The 17,746-nt window shown below is 41.5% G+C and overlaps 1 protein-coding gene across 1 annotated transcript in view; it reads left to right on the top strand.

The window, feature by feature from the left end:
• SCIN (scinderin) overlaps nucleotides 1-2,160 on the top strand; it is an 88,337-nt gene extending 86,177 nt beyond the window's left edge. The window contains exon 16 of the mRNA XM_053609508.1: nucleotides 1,315-2,160. Within this exon, the coding sequence (XP_053465483.1) occupies nucleotides 1,315-1,442 (128 nt within the window). The 3' untranslated portion in view covers nucleotides 1,443-2,160. The remainder of the gene's footprint in view (nucleotides 1-1,314) is intronic.
• Nucleotides 2,161-17,746: the final 15,586 nt, after the last annotated feature.

The following is a 17,746-nucleotide window of genomic DNA, read 5'->3' as shown; positions in this document are numbered from 1 at the left end:
TGTGTCTTGGAGAAGCTCGGTTAGAGTTGAGGCGACCTGGGGTCTGATAGCCCTCTGAAAGCAGTGTGTCAGAATCTTTGGTGATATTTGGGAAATTTTCTTTTATAATATTCTATAGTATGGCTTCCATTCCTCTGGGGCATTCTTCTTCCCCTTCTGGAATTCCTATAACTCGTATGTTGGAACGCTTCATAAAGTCCCATAATTCTGACAGTGAATGTTCTGCTTTCTCTCTCTTCTTTTCTGCCTCTTTTACTATCTGAGTTATCTCAAGAACTTTGTCTTCTACCTCTGAAATTCTTTCTTCTGCATGGTCTAACCTGTTGCTGATACTTTCCATTGCATCTTTAAGTTCCCTGATTGACTGTTTCATTTCCTTCAGCTCTGCTATATCCTTTTTATATTCTTCATATCGTTCATCTCTGATTTAATTCTGTTTTTGGATTTCCTTTTGGTTATTTTCTACTTCATTAGCAGTTTCCTTCATTGTTTCCATCATTTCTTTCATTGTTTTCAACATGTTTATTCTAAATTCTCTTTCTGTCATTCCTAACATTTCTGTATAGGTGGAATCCTCTGCAGTAGCTACCTCATGGTCCCTTGGCGGGGTTGTTCTGGACTGGTTCTTCATGTTGCCTGGAGTTTTCTGCTGATTCTTCCTCATGGGTGATTTCTTTTATCTGTTTCCTTGCCCTAATTTTCCTTTCACTTCCTCTTGCTCTTTAAGTTCTCGTGCCTGTGGAAGTTGCGGGCGGGTTTAGACGGATTGAACACACGCGACCACGTGCCGGTTTTCCACTGTTTTAGTCCTCCTCTTGGGGTCCAGAAGTCTCTCGCTGACTCCCTGTATCCTCTCAGGGGTGATGATAGGCAGATCCCACCAGCCAGAGATGCCTGGAGTCCTATATCCCCAGACTCACAGTGCCCAGATGCAAGGAAGCTGTTACTCGGCTGCCATCTTGCTCCGCCTCTTAAGCCCTTATTTTATTATGAGACTAGTAGACTGTTCATAACTGTGATAGGCTAGATTTTTTTTAACTTCCTTTTGCGTAATACTGGTCTTTCTGGCACAATTTTTTGTTTATTGAAAAGTGTAGGAGTGATTATGCCATCAGGGTAATTCCATAAAGTTCTGAGTTTTTTTAGGCATAAATGAGACTCATGATACAGATGAAAGAAATAAAAAAATTGTTCATATTTGCCTATGTGGGGGCAAGTAAATTTAATTTATTACTTGTATTGGAAGAATTCTATTTCTAACACTATTTTAGTTTAAGCAAAACTAACTAAATTCCTGTTTTTGCAACTCTTTAGCCAAAACGTACCTTCAGACAGACCCTTCTGGAAGAGACAAGAGGACACCAGTTGTCATCATAAAGCAGGGCCATGAGCCGCCCACCTTCACAGGCTGGTTCCTGGGCTGGGATTCCAGGAGGTGGTAAACTGATTTTTTTAAAAAAAGAAAACGAACATACATAACTGGGAAGTTTTACTATTGCTGTTTGGGATAGGCCAGGGAGAAAGCTTTTTGTTTGCTTTTTGGCTTAAAAAAATTAACTTTAGCTAAATGGCTATTTTTTTTTTAATGCCTAGTATTGGTTTGAAATTCCTTTTAAACTGGAATTTTCTTATGTTAATATATGAAATAGCCTAAAATAAATCTTTGTTATGGGCTAATATTAAGTCTTCTGGAAACTGATTTGTATCTTTTTATATGACTTTTTTAAAGTAAAAGTGCACAATGTAGAGGCCCAGCAGAGCATTTTATACATGGAATTCAGCAATCACTAGCCAAAGTTCTTGAACGCCAGAGAAGAAACCTATCATGCCTTGGAAGGTTACTATATTTTCCATTTATTGTGCTCAAAACAATTGTATGTTTGTGATAAGGTTCATGTCAAGATACCTTTTAAAATTTGTTATTTTCCTTCTTTAATGAGTGTGACTTTAATACTTTTAACTTCTTGGTATAATTTTCTAAGAGGAACTTTCTTTTTTGCCTTTTTAAAAGCCTTTGGAAGCACAGCCCTTTCATCACATAACAAATTGTATTCTTATCCATTTAGATATACTTTTAATAGTACGTGTTTAATATCACAAAAGATATATACAGAAAAACCTCACTAATGTTATTTTGCAATATTAAAACATCTCTATTTGAAAGGATTTTGTGTTGTAACCTTTTATTCAAATTTGATATGAGTTGATTACTATTAATTTTGTTTAAACACTTTTATACATAAATAAGATTTAATATTTCTTAACTTATCTTCATTAAGTAGTTAAGGTGAAACAACTTTTCCATGGTTAGATAAGTGTGAAAAATTTAAATATTGTATAGTGCATATGAAACATGGAACTCTAGAAACAGGCATTGGGATAGAATCTAGAACCCCAATAAAGGAAAGATGACTTTGGTAGTGGGGTAGAGGGTAGGTGGCTGAAGAGGGGAAGCTGTACTTCCATGGAAAGAAGGAACAGAGCAGAGAAGTGATCTGAGGACTTCTTACCTTCTCTCTGAGGACACGGAGGGTTTATGTGTTTCGACTTGGGTCCTGGCATGGAGCAGTGGGCCCAGCTGCATTATGGTCCAAAAGGTGAATAGTCCTGTGAGGTCTTGGGGCTTGTGTGGGTGGTGAGAAAGCAGAGAAAAGCTGTACTTTTGGGTACTGTTCATTCAATAAATATTTATTAAGCATCTACTCAGCATCAGGCACTTTGGCTCCAACATGAATGAAACAGACAAAATCCCAACTTTTATGTAGTTTATATTCCAGAAAAGAGGCCTAGAAAAGCAAAATCAGGGTGGCGCCTGTGGCTCAGTGAGTGGGGCTCCGGCCCCATATACCGAGGGTGGAGGGTTCGGACCCAGCCCCTGCCAAACTGCAACCAAAAAATAGCCGGGTGTTGGGGCGGGCGCCTGTAGTCCCAGCTGCTCGGGAGGCTGAGGCAAGAGAATCGCGTAAGCCCAAGAGTTAGAGGTTGCTGTGAGCCGTGTGACGCCACGGCACTCTACCCGAGGGTGGTACAGTGAGACTCTGTCTCTACAAAAAAAAAAAAAAAAAAAAGCAAAATCAGCAAGTAGATATACTGTAGCATATATTAGAAAATAAGTTCTATGGAGGTGAAAATACGGGAACGAAGGCTAGGGAACACTAAGTGGACAGGGGGGCAGTGTGCCGTGTTAATAGGCTGGTCAGGGAGGCCTTATTGAGTAGGTGACATTTCAACAGAGATCCTCAGAGGGTGGGGAGTCAACCTCGTGGTTACACCTACGCAAAAGGAGTACCAAGGCCTTGAAGGGGTAGGACGCCTGGCAGAACGGGCTGAAGTCTAAAGAAGCAGGAAGACTCCGCAGCAGTCTCTTGCCTGCTGTTAAATTCTGGACTACAAAAAAAATTCATCTTAAGGAGATTTGCCGTGTTAAGCTTGAGTGGTACAAATCCTAAACTCAGGTCCTCAGAGGCAGTGATGGTAACATCAGTAGCACAAGCACGATGGGGGAGAAGTCTCTACTGAGCAGTGTTGCCCAGCCCAGCCCAGATAGTGGGGCTGGTCGTAGAAATTGCCAGCAATTGCAGTGGTTTATGAGCCCTGTTCTTAGTAAACTGAAGGGCAGTTAGTGGGAAGAAAGGATAAATAGGTATCACGAAAACTGACCCTAGAAAGGGTCAGTTAGTTGGTGTTTTAATTTCACACCCAAAGCTGCCATGGCTTGAAGAAATATCTGCAGCAATTTAAAATCAATATGAAGGAAAAAAAAACAATAAAAAATAATAGAGTGAGATTTCAACTTCTAAATATAAAAAAATGCTTCAAAAAGGTCATGTTTTATAAGGCCAAACAGTATTTTACATGAAATTTTATTGAGGGTACCAGAGAGAACTTCTATTTTTATTTTATACTCTTCGAATCAGCCATTTGTGTGTGTCTACATTTTATTCTTTCTTTTTCTCTAAGAAGTCATCAGTTACTCAGATGAGAAAATTCATATAATGCCGAACTGGTCCTGTACCATCCACACAACTTCCTATATTCTGACATGAAGAGAAGAGACTGCCGCCAAACAGCATAAGTATTTCTCAAGGAACTTCAATAATACAGGAGAAGAAATCGCTCTGAATTTCAGCACCAAAACTACCACTAGCTCAAATGATTGAGTAGGCAAAATGGTCACAGAATAACTGACATGCAGTGGCATGACCACAGCTCACTGCAGCCTTGAAATTCACAGGCTCAAATGATCCTCCTCCCACTTGAGCTTGGAAGTGGGAGCGGCTGGCACTACAGGGGTGCCCCATCAGGGTGGCCAATTGTTTTTCTTTTTTTCAGAGATGGAGACTCACTATGTTGCCCAGACAGATCTCCAACTCCTGGGTTCAACCAATTTTCTCCCCTCAGACTTCCCAGTAGCTGGGACTACAGGAGCTTACCAAGATGCCTGGCTAATTTTTTTATTTTTAGTAGCGGTGAGGTTTTGCCCTTGCTCAGGCAGGTCTCAAATTCCTGAACTCAACGGATCCTCCAGGCTTCGCTTCCCAGAGTACTAGGATTATAAGCGTGAGCCTATAATGTTCTGAAATGTTCAGTATAATATTACTGATGTGTTTGATAATAGAGAACTATTTATGGCAAATGCAACAGATGGGAATATTAATTGCTTTAAGTAAAAATTATCTTGTAAGAAGTAGATTTTTTTTTTTCTTAACTTCTGCATAGGTGTTTGACCCCTGGAGTTTGAGATTGCTGTGAGCTAGGCTGACACTATGGCACTCTAGCCTGGGCAACAGAGTGAGACTGTCTCAAAAAAAAAAAAAAAAAGAAAGAAAAAGCCAGGCACAGTGGCTCATGCCTGTAATCCTAGCACTGTGGGAGGCCGAGACAGGTGGATTGCTTGAGCTCATAGGTTCAGGACCAGCAAGACCTCATCTCTAAAAATGGCCAGCGGGCTACCTGGGAGGCTGAGGCAAGAGAATTGTTTGAGCCCACGAGTTTGAGGTTGCTGTGAGCTATGATGTCATGGCACTCTTCCGAGGGTAACAAAGTGAGATGTTTTTTAAAAAAAAAAAAAAAGGCAGGTAGAAGATGGAAGTTTATGGCTGTATTTTCTTTAGCTTGGAAAAAAGCTTAGTGTAACTTGAATAGCAAAGAAGAATCAAGAATCAGAATTATTGCAAATTTTTTTTTATTTATTGGTAACTTGGTGCTAATAAACAGTCTAAACAGTCTGAATATTTTAAAAAGTGAAATCTAGATAAATGATTTTGTATGTATTGGGAACAAAAATTGTGTTTGTAAGTATGCATGCCATCTCTTCCAAAGAGATGTGAAAGAAAATTTTTTAGAGCAAGGAAACAACAAATTATACTAACGTGATATTTAAACCTGCTAAATGGTCTCCATTATGCATTCTTCTGTCTTTCCATTTAGTAATAGAAACCTTGCCTGCTTATTTTATTTTATTTGTTGAGACTGAGTCCCACCTTGTCAGCCTGGGTTGAATGCCCTGGCATCATAGCTCACCTCAAACTCTTGGGCTCAAGCTGTCCTCCTGCCTCAGCCTCCCGAGTAGCTGGGACTACAAATGTCAACTACAACTCCTAGCTATTTTTAGACACAGGGTGTCACTCTTACTCAGGCTGCTCTGGAACTACTGAGCTCAAGTAATCCAGCTACCTCAGCATCACAGAGTGCTAGGGTTATAGCACAGTGTGTGCGTTTTAGTGGGCACACACTCCCTGTATCCCTGCTAGTTAAGGTATGGTCATCTGACAAAATTCTGGCCAATGGCACGCAAGCTGAAGTTCATGGTGTTATGAGGGCAGGTTTCACCTCCTTAAAAAGAAACCTCTTTGTCCTGCCTTTCCCACTGAGAAATGATGAGAGCTTGCAAACAGCCACATTGAGCCCAGACATGGAAGCCACAGGTAGCAGTCAGCAGAGCTTCCCTACTATACCAGAGGTCCTCATTTTAATACAGATTGGCAAAAAGAAAAACCACTGTATCTTGTTTGAGCCAGTGTACTTCAGAGTCTTGTTTTTCCAGCAGTTTAGTCTGTACCCTAACTAAAACAAAAACTAATATCATAAGTGAACTTTTACAGTAAAAATGTTCTGGTCCTACCCTATCAGTAGACTTGCTGAGAGAGAGTAAATAGATATTGCAGGCTGAAAGGCCAGTAATCCTTTCTATGGTAAAATTTGTAACCAAGGCACATGGTGCCTGCCAAGCCTGTACCTCCTAAAAAAAGGGGGTGGGTCCAGAAATGTCCAGAAATTCAGGACATTAATGTGTATTGGCCGTTCCTTGCTGCTTTTAGCAATGTGCTGCAGAAGAGATGAAATCAGGCTCAGCACCTGTGGCTCAAGTAGCTAAAGCACCAGCCACATACACCTGAGTTGGCAGGTTCGAATCCAGCCTGGGCCTGCCAAACAACAATGACAGCTGCAACCAAAAATAGCCGGGTGTTGTGGAGGGCGCCTGTAGTCCCAGCTACTTGGGAGGCAGAGGCAGGAGAATTGCTTGAGCCCAGGAGTTATAGGTTGCTGTGAGCTGTGATGCTACAGCACTCTACCCATGGCAATAGCTTGAGGCTCTGTCTCAAAAAAAAAAAAAAAAAAAGAAGAAGAAGAGATGAAGTCAGCCAGGAATTAATCAGTTTAATGCAGAAAAGAAAGAGAGATGCTGCTGCTCTCTTCTCAGCAGGTGGTGAGCAATCGAAAAGGGCAGAATTAGTAACTTGGAAAAGTCAACTGTTCCTGTAAACAAAATAACAATAGATAAAATTGTCACTCAGAATCTTGCTCAAGAGCCTTCCTTTGAGTATTCCAACCAGAAATGGGAGCCAATCCAGATAAAAAATAAGATTAAGGGTGTTATTTTCCTACTCAGCGTACCTGCTATTAATTCAAGAGAGAGAGTGACTGAGCCTTGTCAGAGTTCTGTCCAGTTAAAGGCTTTGCTTGTGCTTTTTTCATATGCAGCTGTCTGGAACCAAATAGATCAGGACTCAACTGTGGTTTTGAGCAAATTGCACAGTTCAAGAACTTGGAAGCCCGGTTGACAAAGGCTTGGGGTTATTTGACCATAAAGCATCTCCTAAGACCCTAACCCTGAATCAGCAGAGAGTTGAGAAACTGGGGCTGCATTCAGCTCAAGACCTAGAATTCGGTGTCCATTAACATATCTAAAGTGGGGGGGAAAAGGTATACCTTCCAACATGCACTGTAGATGTACCCCAGGAAATTATGGACAGGGCAGAATAACTCAAAGGGCAAAGCCAGGAAATCAAAAAGACAGTGGATGAGGTATGTAGCCAACAAAAATACATGCATCTGTGCATCAAAGGATACAACATGAATTTTTAAGTGAAAAAATGAAGATCCTGATTAGCAATTTCCTTGTTTAATGCAATCAGTGGAAGACAAATCAGAGATACCATTTCCCTTTGTGCACTGAGACTTGTGTTATAATTTTTTCCCTTTTTAAGAAAATGTATATATATATTTTTTTTTTGCAGTTTTTGACCGGGGCTGGGTTTGAACACACCACCTCCCATATATGGGGCCGGCGCCCTACCCCTTTGAGCCTACAGGTGACACCCAGACAATTTTTTACACTAATGTGAAAAGCAGCCAAATATTATTTGAGAACATTAATCCTTTATAGTAAGATGTCATTTTCAGTATGTAATTGACTATGATGTTTGCATACATTTCATCCAGTCTCCATCTCTTAGAATAATGATTTCTAGTACGTTTTTCTCCTAATGTAGGAATGAAAATGTAGTAATCATGTTTTCTGTTACCTGTAAAAGATGGGTCTTTGAATTTAGTTAACATGGCAAAATCCACCTCACTTAAACGTTTTATAATACAAACAACATGTTTACAAAAAATGCCTAATCACAAAATATTTTACATCGTTTCTATGCTGATTGCAAGCAATATTATTGTTCCTGAAAATTTATTATAATTCCATTTAAGGTTTTAATAATTCATAAACTAAGATTAATGATGTTATCCACATCATTCTAGCTAATCTTAATGTTTACTAGATAAACTGTAAACAAGAATGAGCTAATTTCATTTTCCTAATTTCCTGACATTGGCGTTAGCTTGTGAATTTTACCTGGAATGTATTTTGTTAGCTCTTTGCCCCAGGGAACTCATGAGCCCTGGTTAAAATAGTAGGGAGGATGATGTGGCTTTTAACTCCTTAGAATGGTCAGAGGAAGAGGTGAATGTGGACAAGGTTTCGCTGTGGTATAGACACATCAAAGATGCTTCCTAGGTGAAAATTTCTCCTGACCCATTCCCTTCCAATGACTTGGCAACAGAAGATGAGTATGGTGTCTTCAGTAACACAATACCTTCTGGGAAGCAATCTCACTCCACATTTAGGGTTTTAATAGGCATAGTGAATTTATGGCAAATATAGTTCAGAAAAGATAATGAAACAGGGAAGGAAGGCAGGTGAAGTAAGTTGGATTGTCTGCTTTATTTTGAAGGGGCCAGGTGCTTGGGGAGAGGGCTTGTTCTGAAAGATGATGTGAAAGCTGACTTGTCTGATTTCCCATCTCCTTCTATAGCTTGCTGATACCTATCCTAAATTTCTTTTCGCTACAGATAGCCTCAGAAGTACCAGTAAAGTTGGGGAGCTTTTGGAATATTACAAGTTAAAACTGTAATTGCTGTAGAACATACAGTGTTCTGAGCCAAACTATTGTATTTTATAATCCATAGGGGTGATAGTAGGCAATGATACCACTATATGAGCTTTTTTATTTTGGAGACAGAGTCCCACTTTGTCACCCTCGTCAGAGTGCTGTGTTGTCATAACTCACAGCAACCTCAAACTTTGGGGTTTAAGTGTTTCTCTTTCCTTAGCTTCCTGAGTAGCTGGGACTACAGGTGCCCACCACAATGCCTGGCTATTTTTAGAGATGGGGTCTTGCTCTAGCTCAGGCTAGTCTCAAACTCATGGGCTCAGGCAATCCACCCACGTTGGCCTCCCAGAGTTCTAGGATTACAGGCATGAGCCACCACACCTGGCCTTAGATGAGCTTTTTGAGAACACATTTGGTCACCCATTTGTCTACAGATCATCAACAATAGACAGATAGGCTTGGTGCCTGTAGTTGAAGTGGCTAAGGCGCAAGCCACATACACTGGAGCTGGTGGGTTCAAATCCAGCCTGGGCCTGCCAAACAACAATGACAACTACAACCAAAAAATAGCCAGGCTCAGCGCTTGTGGCTCAAGCGGTTAAGGCACCAGTTACATACATCTGAGCTGGTGGGTTCGAATCCAGCCTGGGCCTGCCAAAACAACAATGACAGCTGTAATCAAAAAATAGCTGGGCTTTGTGGCAGGTGCCTGTAGTCCCAGCTACTTGGGAGGCAGAGGCAGGAGAATCCTTTGAGCCCAGGAGTTGGAGGTTGCTGTGAGCTGTGATGCCACATCACTCTAGCCAGGGCAACAGCTTGAGGTTCTGTCTCAAAAAAAAAAAAATAGCTGGGCATTGTGGCAAGTGCCTGCAGTCACAGCTACATGGGAGGCTGAGGCAAGAGAATCACTTAAGCCAGAGGTTGCTGTGAGCTGTGATACCATGGCACTCTACCCAGGACAACAGTTTGAGGCTCTGTCGCAAAAGTAAAAAAAAAGAAAAATGGACAGATAACTATTGACTTGGCTGTATTTGAACATCACCTTCAATTGACTTGTACAGATTAATATTGACTTGGCTGTATTTGAACACCTGACTTGAAAACTAGAAGTCAGAAATCAGGTATCTAGACCCATCTGCAGAAGCAGGGGATTCCCTTAACCAGTGGTGCCTGGGGTGGAGATAAGGAGTGTGCAGATATCATGTGCCCTTTTAACATGGATATATAAAGCCATGAGTATATAAAACAGGGTCAAACAAGGGGGCGTTTCAGGCTTATCTGCAGCTGCTATAGGTTACAGTGAATTACAACTGGACTGGTGCTATGTAGCCAATGAAAAGAGTTGACAAGTAATTTCCATTTTTAGATGAGATAGAAATATTCCTTTTAGGGTCAGTTTTCCAGCCAAATGGTGCAGAACTGTTGTCAAACTAGAAGTGTAAGTTCTGACTGTATAAGTCTGGGACAGATCAGAGTGCCCCTGGGTCAGACAGAAGTGAAAGAAGTCTTTCCCAGAACATCTGTAGCACTCTCTGAAAATGAAATACCAATAGTAGCCCCCCTCTGCATTTCTTGTTTTGTGAAAGAGAAATTACCTTTATTGTCTGATAAAAATATAAACTAATTAAACCTCCTCATCTCAGCAGAGTAGCATAGTAATGCATGCTAAAGAAACAAAACCCAGTTCCAGAGGGCCTCAGAAACAATTCTTGGTGTTGATCAAAGTTTTCTTAAGAAAGGAACAAAAGGGGCGGTGCCTGTGGCTCAGTGAGTAGGGTGCTGGCCCCATATACCGAGGGTGGAGGGTGGTGGGTTCAAACCTGACCCTGGCCAACTGCAACAAAAAAATAGCCGGGCACTGTGGCAGGCACCTGTAGTTCCAGCTACTCGGGAGGCTGAGGCAAGAGAATCACCCAAGCCCAGGAGTTAGAGGTTGCTGTGAGCTGTGACACCACAGCACTCTACCAAGGGTGACAAAATGAGACTCTGTCTCTAAAAAAAAAAAAAAAAAGAAAGAAAGAAAAGAAGAAAGCAACAAAAGGAGGATTATATTTTAGAACACAGAGCAAGCCTTCCCCCAAATCTTATTTCTGTCCTTCACTGAAGTTGTTCATTTTTTCCACTTTTTTCTCATTCTCTTTCCTCTCTCACTGTCCTCAGCTTCCAGCAGGATCCACTAACCCTCAACATGATCAAACACAAGACAGGGAAAACAACAAGACAGTAGCTGGCTGAGCTGGCTAAGATTTGCCTCCTTACAAGGGAAAGGGAGGTCTACTAGTCCACATAGTGCTGGAAGTTCTAGCCAATGTAATCAGGCAAGAGAAGGCTATGCAAAGAGAAGTGTATCCAAATGGGGCAGAGGAGGTCAAACTCTTCTTCTTTGCAGATGATATGATCTGATACTTAGAAAACCCCAGAGACTCAAGCACAAAACTCCTGAAAGAGATCAGGAAATACAGTAACATCTCAGGGTATAAAATCAATGTTTATGAGTCAGTAGATTTTGTGTAACTCAAGAACAGCCAAGTTGAGAAGCAAATCAAGGACACAATTCCCTTAACAGTAGCTTCAAAGAAAATGAAATACTTAGGAATATACCTAACAAAAGAGGCGAAGGATCTTTACAAACAAAATTATGAAACCCTAAGAAAAGAAATAGCAGAAGAAATTAACAAATAGAAGAATGTACCATGCCTGTGGCTAGGAAGAATCAACATTGTTAAAATGTCTATTCTACCCACAGTAATCTACAGACTCAATGCAATCTCTACTAAAATACCAACATCGTACTAGAATAAAAATCAAGCTGGAGGCTTCCCTCTATTAGACTTCAGGTTATATTATAAGTCCACAGTGATCAAAACAGCATGGTGTTGGCACAATAAAAGAGACATAGACATATGCAACGGAATAGAAAACCAAGAGATGAAACCAATCTCTAGTTGCCATTTGATCTTTGATAAACAAACCCAAAAAAGCATGCAATGGGGAAAAGAACCCCTATTCAACAAATGGTGCTGGAAGAACTGGATAATCTCATGTAAAAGACTGAAACTGGACCCGCACCTTTCACTACTTACAAAAATTGACTCAAGATGGATAAAAGATTTAAATCTAAGACATGAAACAATAAAAATCTTAGAAGAAAATGTGGGAAAAACTCTTAATGATGTTGGACTGGGGAAAGATTTTATGAAGAAGACTTCAGCACAATCACAACAACAAAAATAAACAAATGAGACTTAAGCTGAAAAACTTCTGCACCACTAAGTACACAACAATTAAAGCAAAAAATACAACCCTCAGAATGGGATAATATATTTGCATGATATGAATCTGATAAAAGATTGGTAACCAGAATCTACAGAGAACTCTAAAAATTAATAAACAAAAAAAGAGCAAACAATCCTATCTACCACTGGACAAGAGATAGGAACAGAACGTTCTCTGAGGAAGACAAATGAATGGCTAACAAACATTTGAAAAAATGCTCATTGTCCCTGATTATCAGAGAAATGCAAACCAAACCACCCTGAGATACCATCTTACCCAGTGAGAATGGCCCACATCACAAAGTCTCAAAGCTGAAGATGCTGGCGTGGCTGTGGAGAGAATGGAACATTTTTACACTGTTGGTGGGACTGCAGACTAATACACCTTCTTTGGAAGGAAGTATGGAGAATCTTCAAAGACCTCAAATTAGACCTCCCATTTGATCCTGCAATCCTATTACTAGGCATCTAACCCAGAAGAAAAAGAAATCATTTTATTGTAAGGACATTTGCACTAGACTGTTTATCTCAGCTCGGTTTACAATCGCCAAGATATTGGAAACAACCTAAATGCCCACCAAACTAGGAATGGATTAACAAGCTGTGGTATATGTATACCATGGAATACCATTCAGCCATTTGAAAGGATAGAGACTTTACGTCTTTTGTATTAACCTTCATGGAGTTAAAACACATTTTTCTTGGTAAAGCACCACAAGAATGGAGAAGCAAGAATCCAATGTACTAAATACTAATATGAAGTCAGTAGACTATTTACTACACACCCACATAAGAGAAAAACTCAATTCAAAGCAGAAAGGGAGACGGGGGAACAGGGAGTGGGAAGAGGGGAGGTGTGAGGGGATGAGTGTGCTCCCACTCAATGGGCACAGTGTGAGGGTGTATGGCACTCCACTGGGGGGGTGGGACACTACCTAACAAATGTAAACATTGTAACCTAATTCTTTGTACCCTCAAATTAATCTGAAACAAAAATTTAAAAAATCATAAGAAAAAGCAGAAAGATTACAATGGATTTGGAAAATTCTTGTTGTCTCGTGATGTTGTAGCCATTGAAATGACTTAGCCCAATGTGTTATGTGTGTGTTTGTGGTGACTCTGGTGGAAACAAAACTTGTGCGCTGCCAGCGTTTAAGTCTAGTACATATAGTTCCGTACAGTACATAATACTTGATAATGACAATACATGACTGTGACTAATTTAAAAAAAAAAAAAAGAAGAAGGGAGAGAGGAGGAATGCAAATTTTGTAATTTAACTGTATTGACTTCATTGCTGTCACAAAGATTTTTTCTCCAGGATTGTCCTAACAAATTAAGAACGTGACAGCTTAAAACAACAGAAATTAATTTATGTCCAAAATCAAGATGTCTTCAGGCCTGTGCACCCTACAAAGGTTGTAAGGGAAGATGCTTCTTTGTTTCTTTTGGATCCTGATGGCTCTGGGCATTTGTTGGTTTGAGGCAGCACAACTCTCATCTCTAACTCCTTCTTCACCTGGCCTCTTTCACTGTGTCTGTTCTTATAAAGACATTTGAGATTGAATTTAGGGCCCACCTACTTAATCTAGGATGTTCTAATCTCAAGATCCTAAACTGGGCACGGTGGCTCACGCCTGTAATCCTAGCACTCTGGGAGGCCAAGGCAGGTGGATTACCCTGAGCTCATGGGTTTGAGACCAGCCTGAGCCAGAGTGAGACCTCACCTCTAAAAATAGCCGAGTGTTGTGGTGGGCGCCTATAGACCCAGCTACTAGGGAGGCTGAGGCAAGATCACTTGAGCCCAAGAGTTTTGTTTTTGTTTTTTTGAGACAGAGCCTCAAGCTGTCACCCTGGGTAGAGTGCTGTGACATCACAGCTCACAGCAACCTTCAACTCCTGGGCTTAAGCGATTCTTCTGCCTCCGCCTCCCAAGTAGATGGGACTACAGGCGCCTGCTGCAACACCCGGCAATGTTTTGATTGCTTCTGTCATTGTTTGGCAGGCCAGGGCTGTATTCGAACCCACCAGCTCAGGTGTATGTGGCTGGTACCTTAGCCGCTTGAGCCACAGGCGCTAAGCCCAGCCCAAGAGTTTGAGGTTGCTGCGAGCTGTGAGACACTACAGCACTCTACTGTGGGTGACAAAGTGAGACTCTGTCTCAAAAAATGAAAAAGTAATCTCAAGAACCTTAGCATAAGGAAAGAGTGCAGGTAGCTTCACCTGAAAATGTGGCTCCCTGGCATAGTGAGAATTTTGTATTAAAGGCCCTTGAGATTAACCGCTGCTGGAAAAGACTTCCTCCTATCTACATAACACCAGAGGTACCACACTTGTTTTTGATTCTCCTCCCTGTTATCTCAGCATCTATTGCAAGAAAGGAGACCAAGAGTGCCTCTTGTTTCTTCCCCCACGTGAAGGTATAGGGAGTGGACAGGGCATCTGTGAACTAGGAGGTGGGCCCTCACAAGAAGCTGAACTTGCCAGTACCTTTATCTTGCGTCTCCCAACCTCCAGGACTGTGGGGAAAAACTTTCTCTTGGTTATAAGCCACACAGTTTATGGTGTGCTGTTGTAGGAGCCTGAATGATTGGTAACAGGAGAAAGAAAAGTGCCAAAGAGCCAGAGAAGAAGAGGACCAGGGCACAGAAGGAGAAGAAGGGAAAGACTGTGGGGGAGATTTCTGGGAAAAGGAGAAGTTATCAAAGCTGCTGAGTGATCAAGTAAGATAAAAATCCAATCACTATCCATTACATTGAACAAAATGTGTTAATAGGAAGAGCTAGGACAGGAAACTTACTCTTCTTTTTTTTTTTTTTTTTTTTTGTAGAGACAGAGTCTCACTTTATGGCCCTTGGTAGAGTGCCGTGGCCTCACACAGCTCACAGCAACCTCCAACTCCTGGGCTTAAGCCATTCTCTTGCCTCAGCCTCCCGAGTAGCTGGGACTACAGGCGCCTGCCACAACGCCCGGCTATTTTTTGGTTGCATTTTGGCCGGGGCTGGGTTTGAACCCGCCACCCTCGGTATATGGGGCCGGCGCCTTACCGACTGAGCCACAGGTGCCGCCCGGAAACTTACTCTTCTTTAAGAGTAGTGGCAATGGGAAGCCCAGTAGCTACAGTACGATCTGTGGTTGAAGAAAAGTATCTTTAAAAATGCAAGGCTGAGGGGCGGCGCCTGTGGTTCAGTCGGTAGGGCGCTGGCCCCATATACCGAGGGTAGCGGGTTCAAACCCGGCCCCGGCCAAACTGCAACCAAAAAATAGCCGGGCGTTGTGGCGGGCGCCTATGGTCCCAGCTGCTTGGGAGGCTGAGGCAGGAGAATCGCTTAGACCCAGGAGTTGGAGGTTGCTGTGAGCTGTGTGAGGCCACGGCACTCTACAGTGGGCCATAAAGTGAGACTCTGTCTCTACAAAAAAAGAGAAAAAAAAAAAATGCAAGGCTGAGGAAAGAGAATCTCCTAAGCCCAAGAGCTAGAGGCTGCTGTGAGCTGTGACACCACAGCACTCTACCAAGGGCACAAGTGAGACTCAGTTTCAAAAAAAAAAAAAAATGCAAGTGCCTGAGTCTATTTACATGCTGAGGTGAAACAGCCAGTATAGATACAGAGTTTGAGAACAAAGAAGAGAGTGAAAAAGTGAGAGAGGGTCCCATGAGAAAGCAGGGAGATACAGGATCAAGATCAACCCTAGTGGTTCTGCGCCTGTACCTCACTGAGTAGGGCATCAGCCACATACACCAAGGCAGGCAGGTTGGAACCTGGCCTGGGCCTGATAAACAACAATGACAACCGCAACAAAAAAATGGCCGGGCATTGTGCCGGGCGCCTGTAGTCCCAGCTACTTGGGAGGCTGAGGCAAGAGAATCGCTTAAGCCCAGAAGCTGGAGGTTGCTGTGAACTGTGAAGCCACAGCACTCTACCAAAGGTGACATAGTGAGACTCTGTCTCAAAAAAAAAAAACAAACAAAAAAAGTTAACCCTAGACACTTCCACTGTTCCCAGCGAAAAGAATGCTCTCAGAAAGCCTGGGAGGTACGATTATCTGCTGAGTAAGGACAGACGTAGTAAATCTGAATACCTGAGGCAAATAGGTAAGGTCTAAAGTAAATACTACGGGCAGACAGATGTTTAGAAAGAAAGAAAAAATGGGGGACAAATTCGGGTGGCAGGTGATGTTGAGACCAAATTATGACCATAAATTTATAAAAATGACAATTTTAATATTCGATAATTAAGTTATTCTCAATAGCATTTCAGGCCTATGCAGAAGGCAAAGTCATATTCTCTTAGGTCTATTTTCAATTTATCTTATTTTCCTTTTTTTTTTTTAAATTATCTACCTCAAAATGTATTATAAAATTTTGTACACTGTAATTGAAATTTTATGAGCTGACAGTGATAAGTAAATATACTTAAAAATGCTTCAGAATGCTGGGTAAGGAAATAAAATGGCTGGGAAAGAACCACTAATGCAAACCCCCTTCTCTCATCCTCTCCACCCAGCTTAGAGATTATGTTCTCAGTGCGTGGAAAGACGTTGTTAACATGTCGGCTAAATAATCTGAAAAGCAATGCTTATATTATTTGAATATTTTGGGGGGATGTTGACCCCCCCTAATTTTTGATAGCCCATTTCCTACAAAGAAGCTAGAAATCAGTGCTCCTATTCATCCTTGCAGTTAGTGGGGTGCAGGTATGGGATGCAAATGCCACCTGTCAAATGCAAACATTCTAGGCTTGAACTGGGAGCTAGGGACACCACAGACATGGTGGATGTGCCCAGTTGATGGAAGTGTCTGTGGCCGAGGTTATAGCACTCTTGTCCTAGCTCATCCTGAGAAGTACCAGTCTGTGGTCGCATCACCCAGAAATGTCTGCAGTGGTGTCTTTGCTAGGAATTAATCCAGGGGTGTGAGTTGGGGTATTATTCCTGACTGTGCAGCTTCTAAGCCAGGGTCTCTGGCCCTCCTACAGAGTCAAGAGATCTCCCAACATCTTGTAAGTTTCATATCTGATTAACTAACTAGAACTGATTTCATTTGTTGGCAGCTGGGAACCCTGATGGATACCTGCAGGTGAGAGTGTTGGATTTGAGGGTTTCTTGAAAGAAAATATGATCTTCCCATGTAGTCACCTCGCATTCTGACCTCAGTGAGGGCTGTGGTTTCCAGGAAATTAGTGGCTAATGCGGAGAGTTCCATGATCTCAGATGAGTCCTCAAAGTTGCATTCATGGATAATCTTGGTTATATCAAAAATGTAAGAAAGAGCCAACATTTTCTCCCATCCATGAAATGAGTTGTTAGAGCTCTTCAAGATGGAAAAAAAGAAATCTGGCTTCCCAATCCCTTTTAAATCACTTAGAGTTCAATGCTTAGAAGAGTCACAAAGGGAAAAAAGCAAATTTAAATTGTAATGTTCCCATGTATTTGATTAAATAATTTATAGTGTGTCCAAGGCTAAGATTATGAAGGAAAATAATGTGTTAAGAGACATTATAACAATAATTAAAGACATTTTATTTCTTTATGTGTTTTTTACCAATAAATACAATATTATCGTGTGTTTCTATTAATAATTCTTCAGAGTACAGTACAGTGCTGGCAAGAAGACAGTCTCTAAACATTGTACATTTGTACTGATATAGTTGGTCTTTGCATAAATGCGTGTTTAATTTCCAAGACGTAAATATCCGCTGCAAAAGGAACCCATATACATAACACTGTCTGTGTTTGTGCTGAAGCTTCACTACTCACACGGTGCTCGGCGAGTGTGGAAAGCAGTCCAAATGTTCAGCCTGTGA

Source organism: Nycticebus coucang, chromosome 11, assembly GCF_027406575.1.
Source record: "Nycticebus coucang isolate mNycCou1 chromosome 11, mNycCou1.pri, whole genome shotgun sequence".
Classification (NCBI taxonomy): Eukaryota; Metazoa; Chordata; class Mammalia; order Primates; family Lorisidae; genus Nycticebus; species Nycticebus coucang.
The sequence above is the reverse complement of the archived record's forward strand: the minus strand, read 5'-3'. Positions and strand labels throughout refer to the sequence as shown.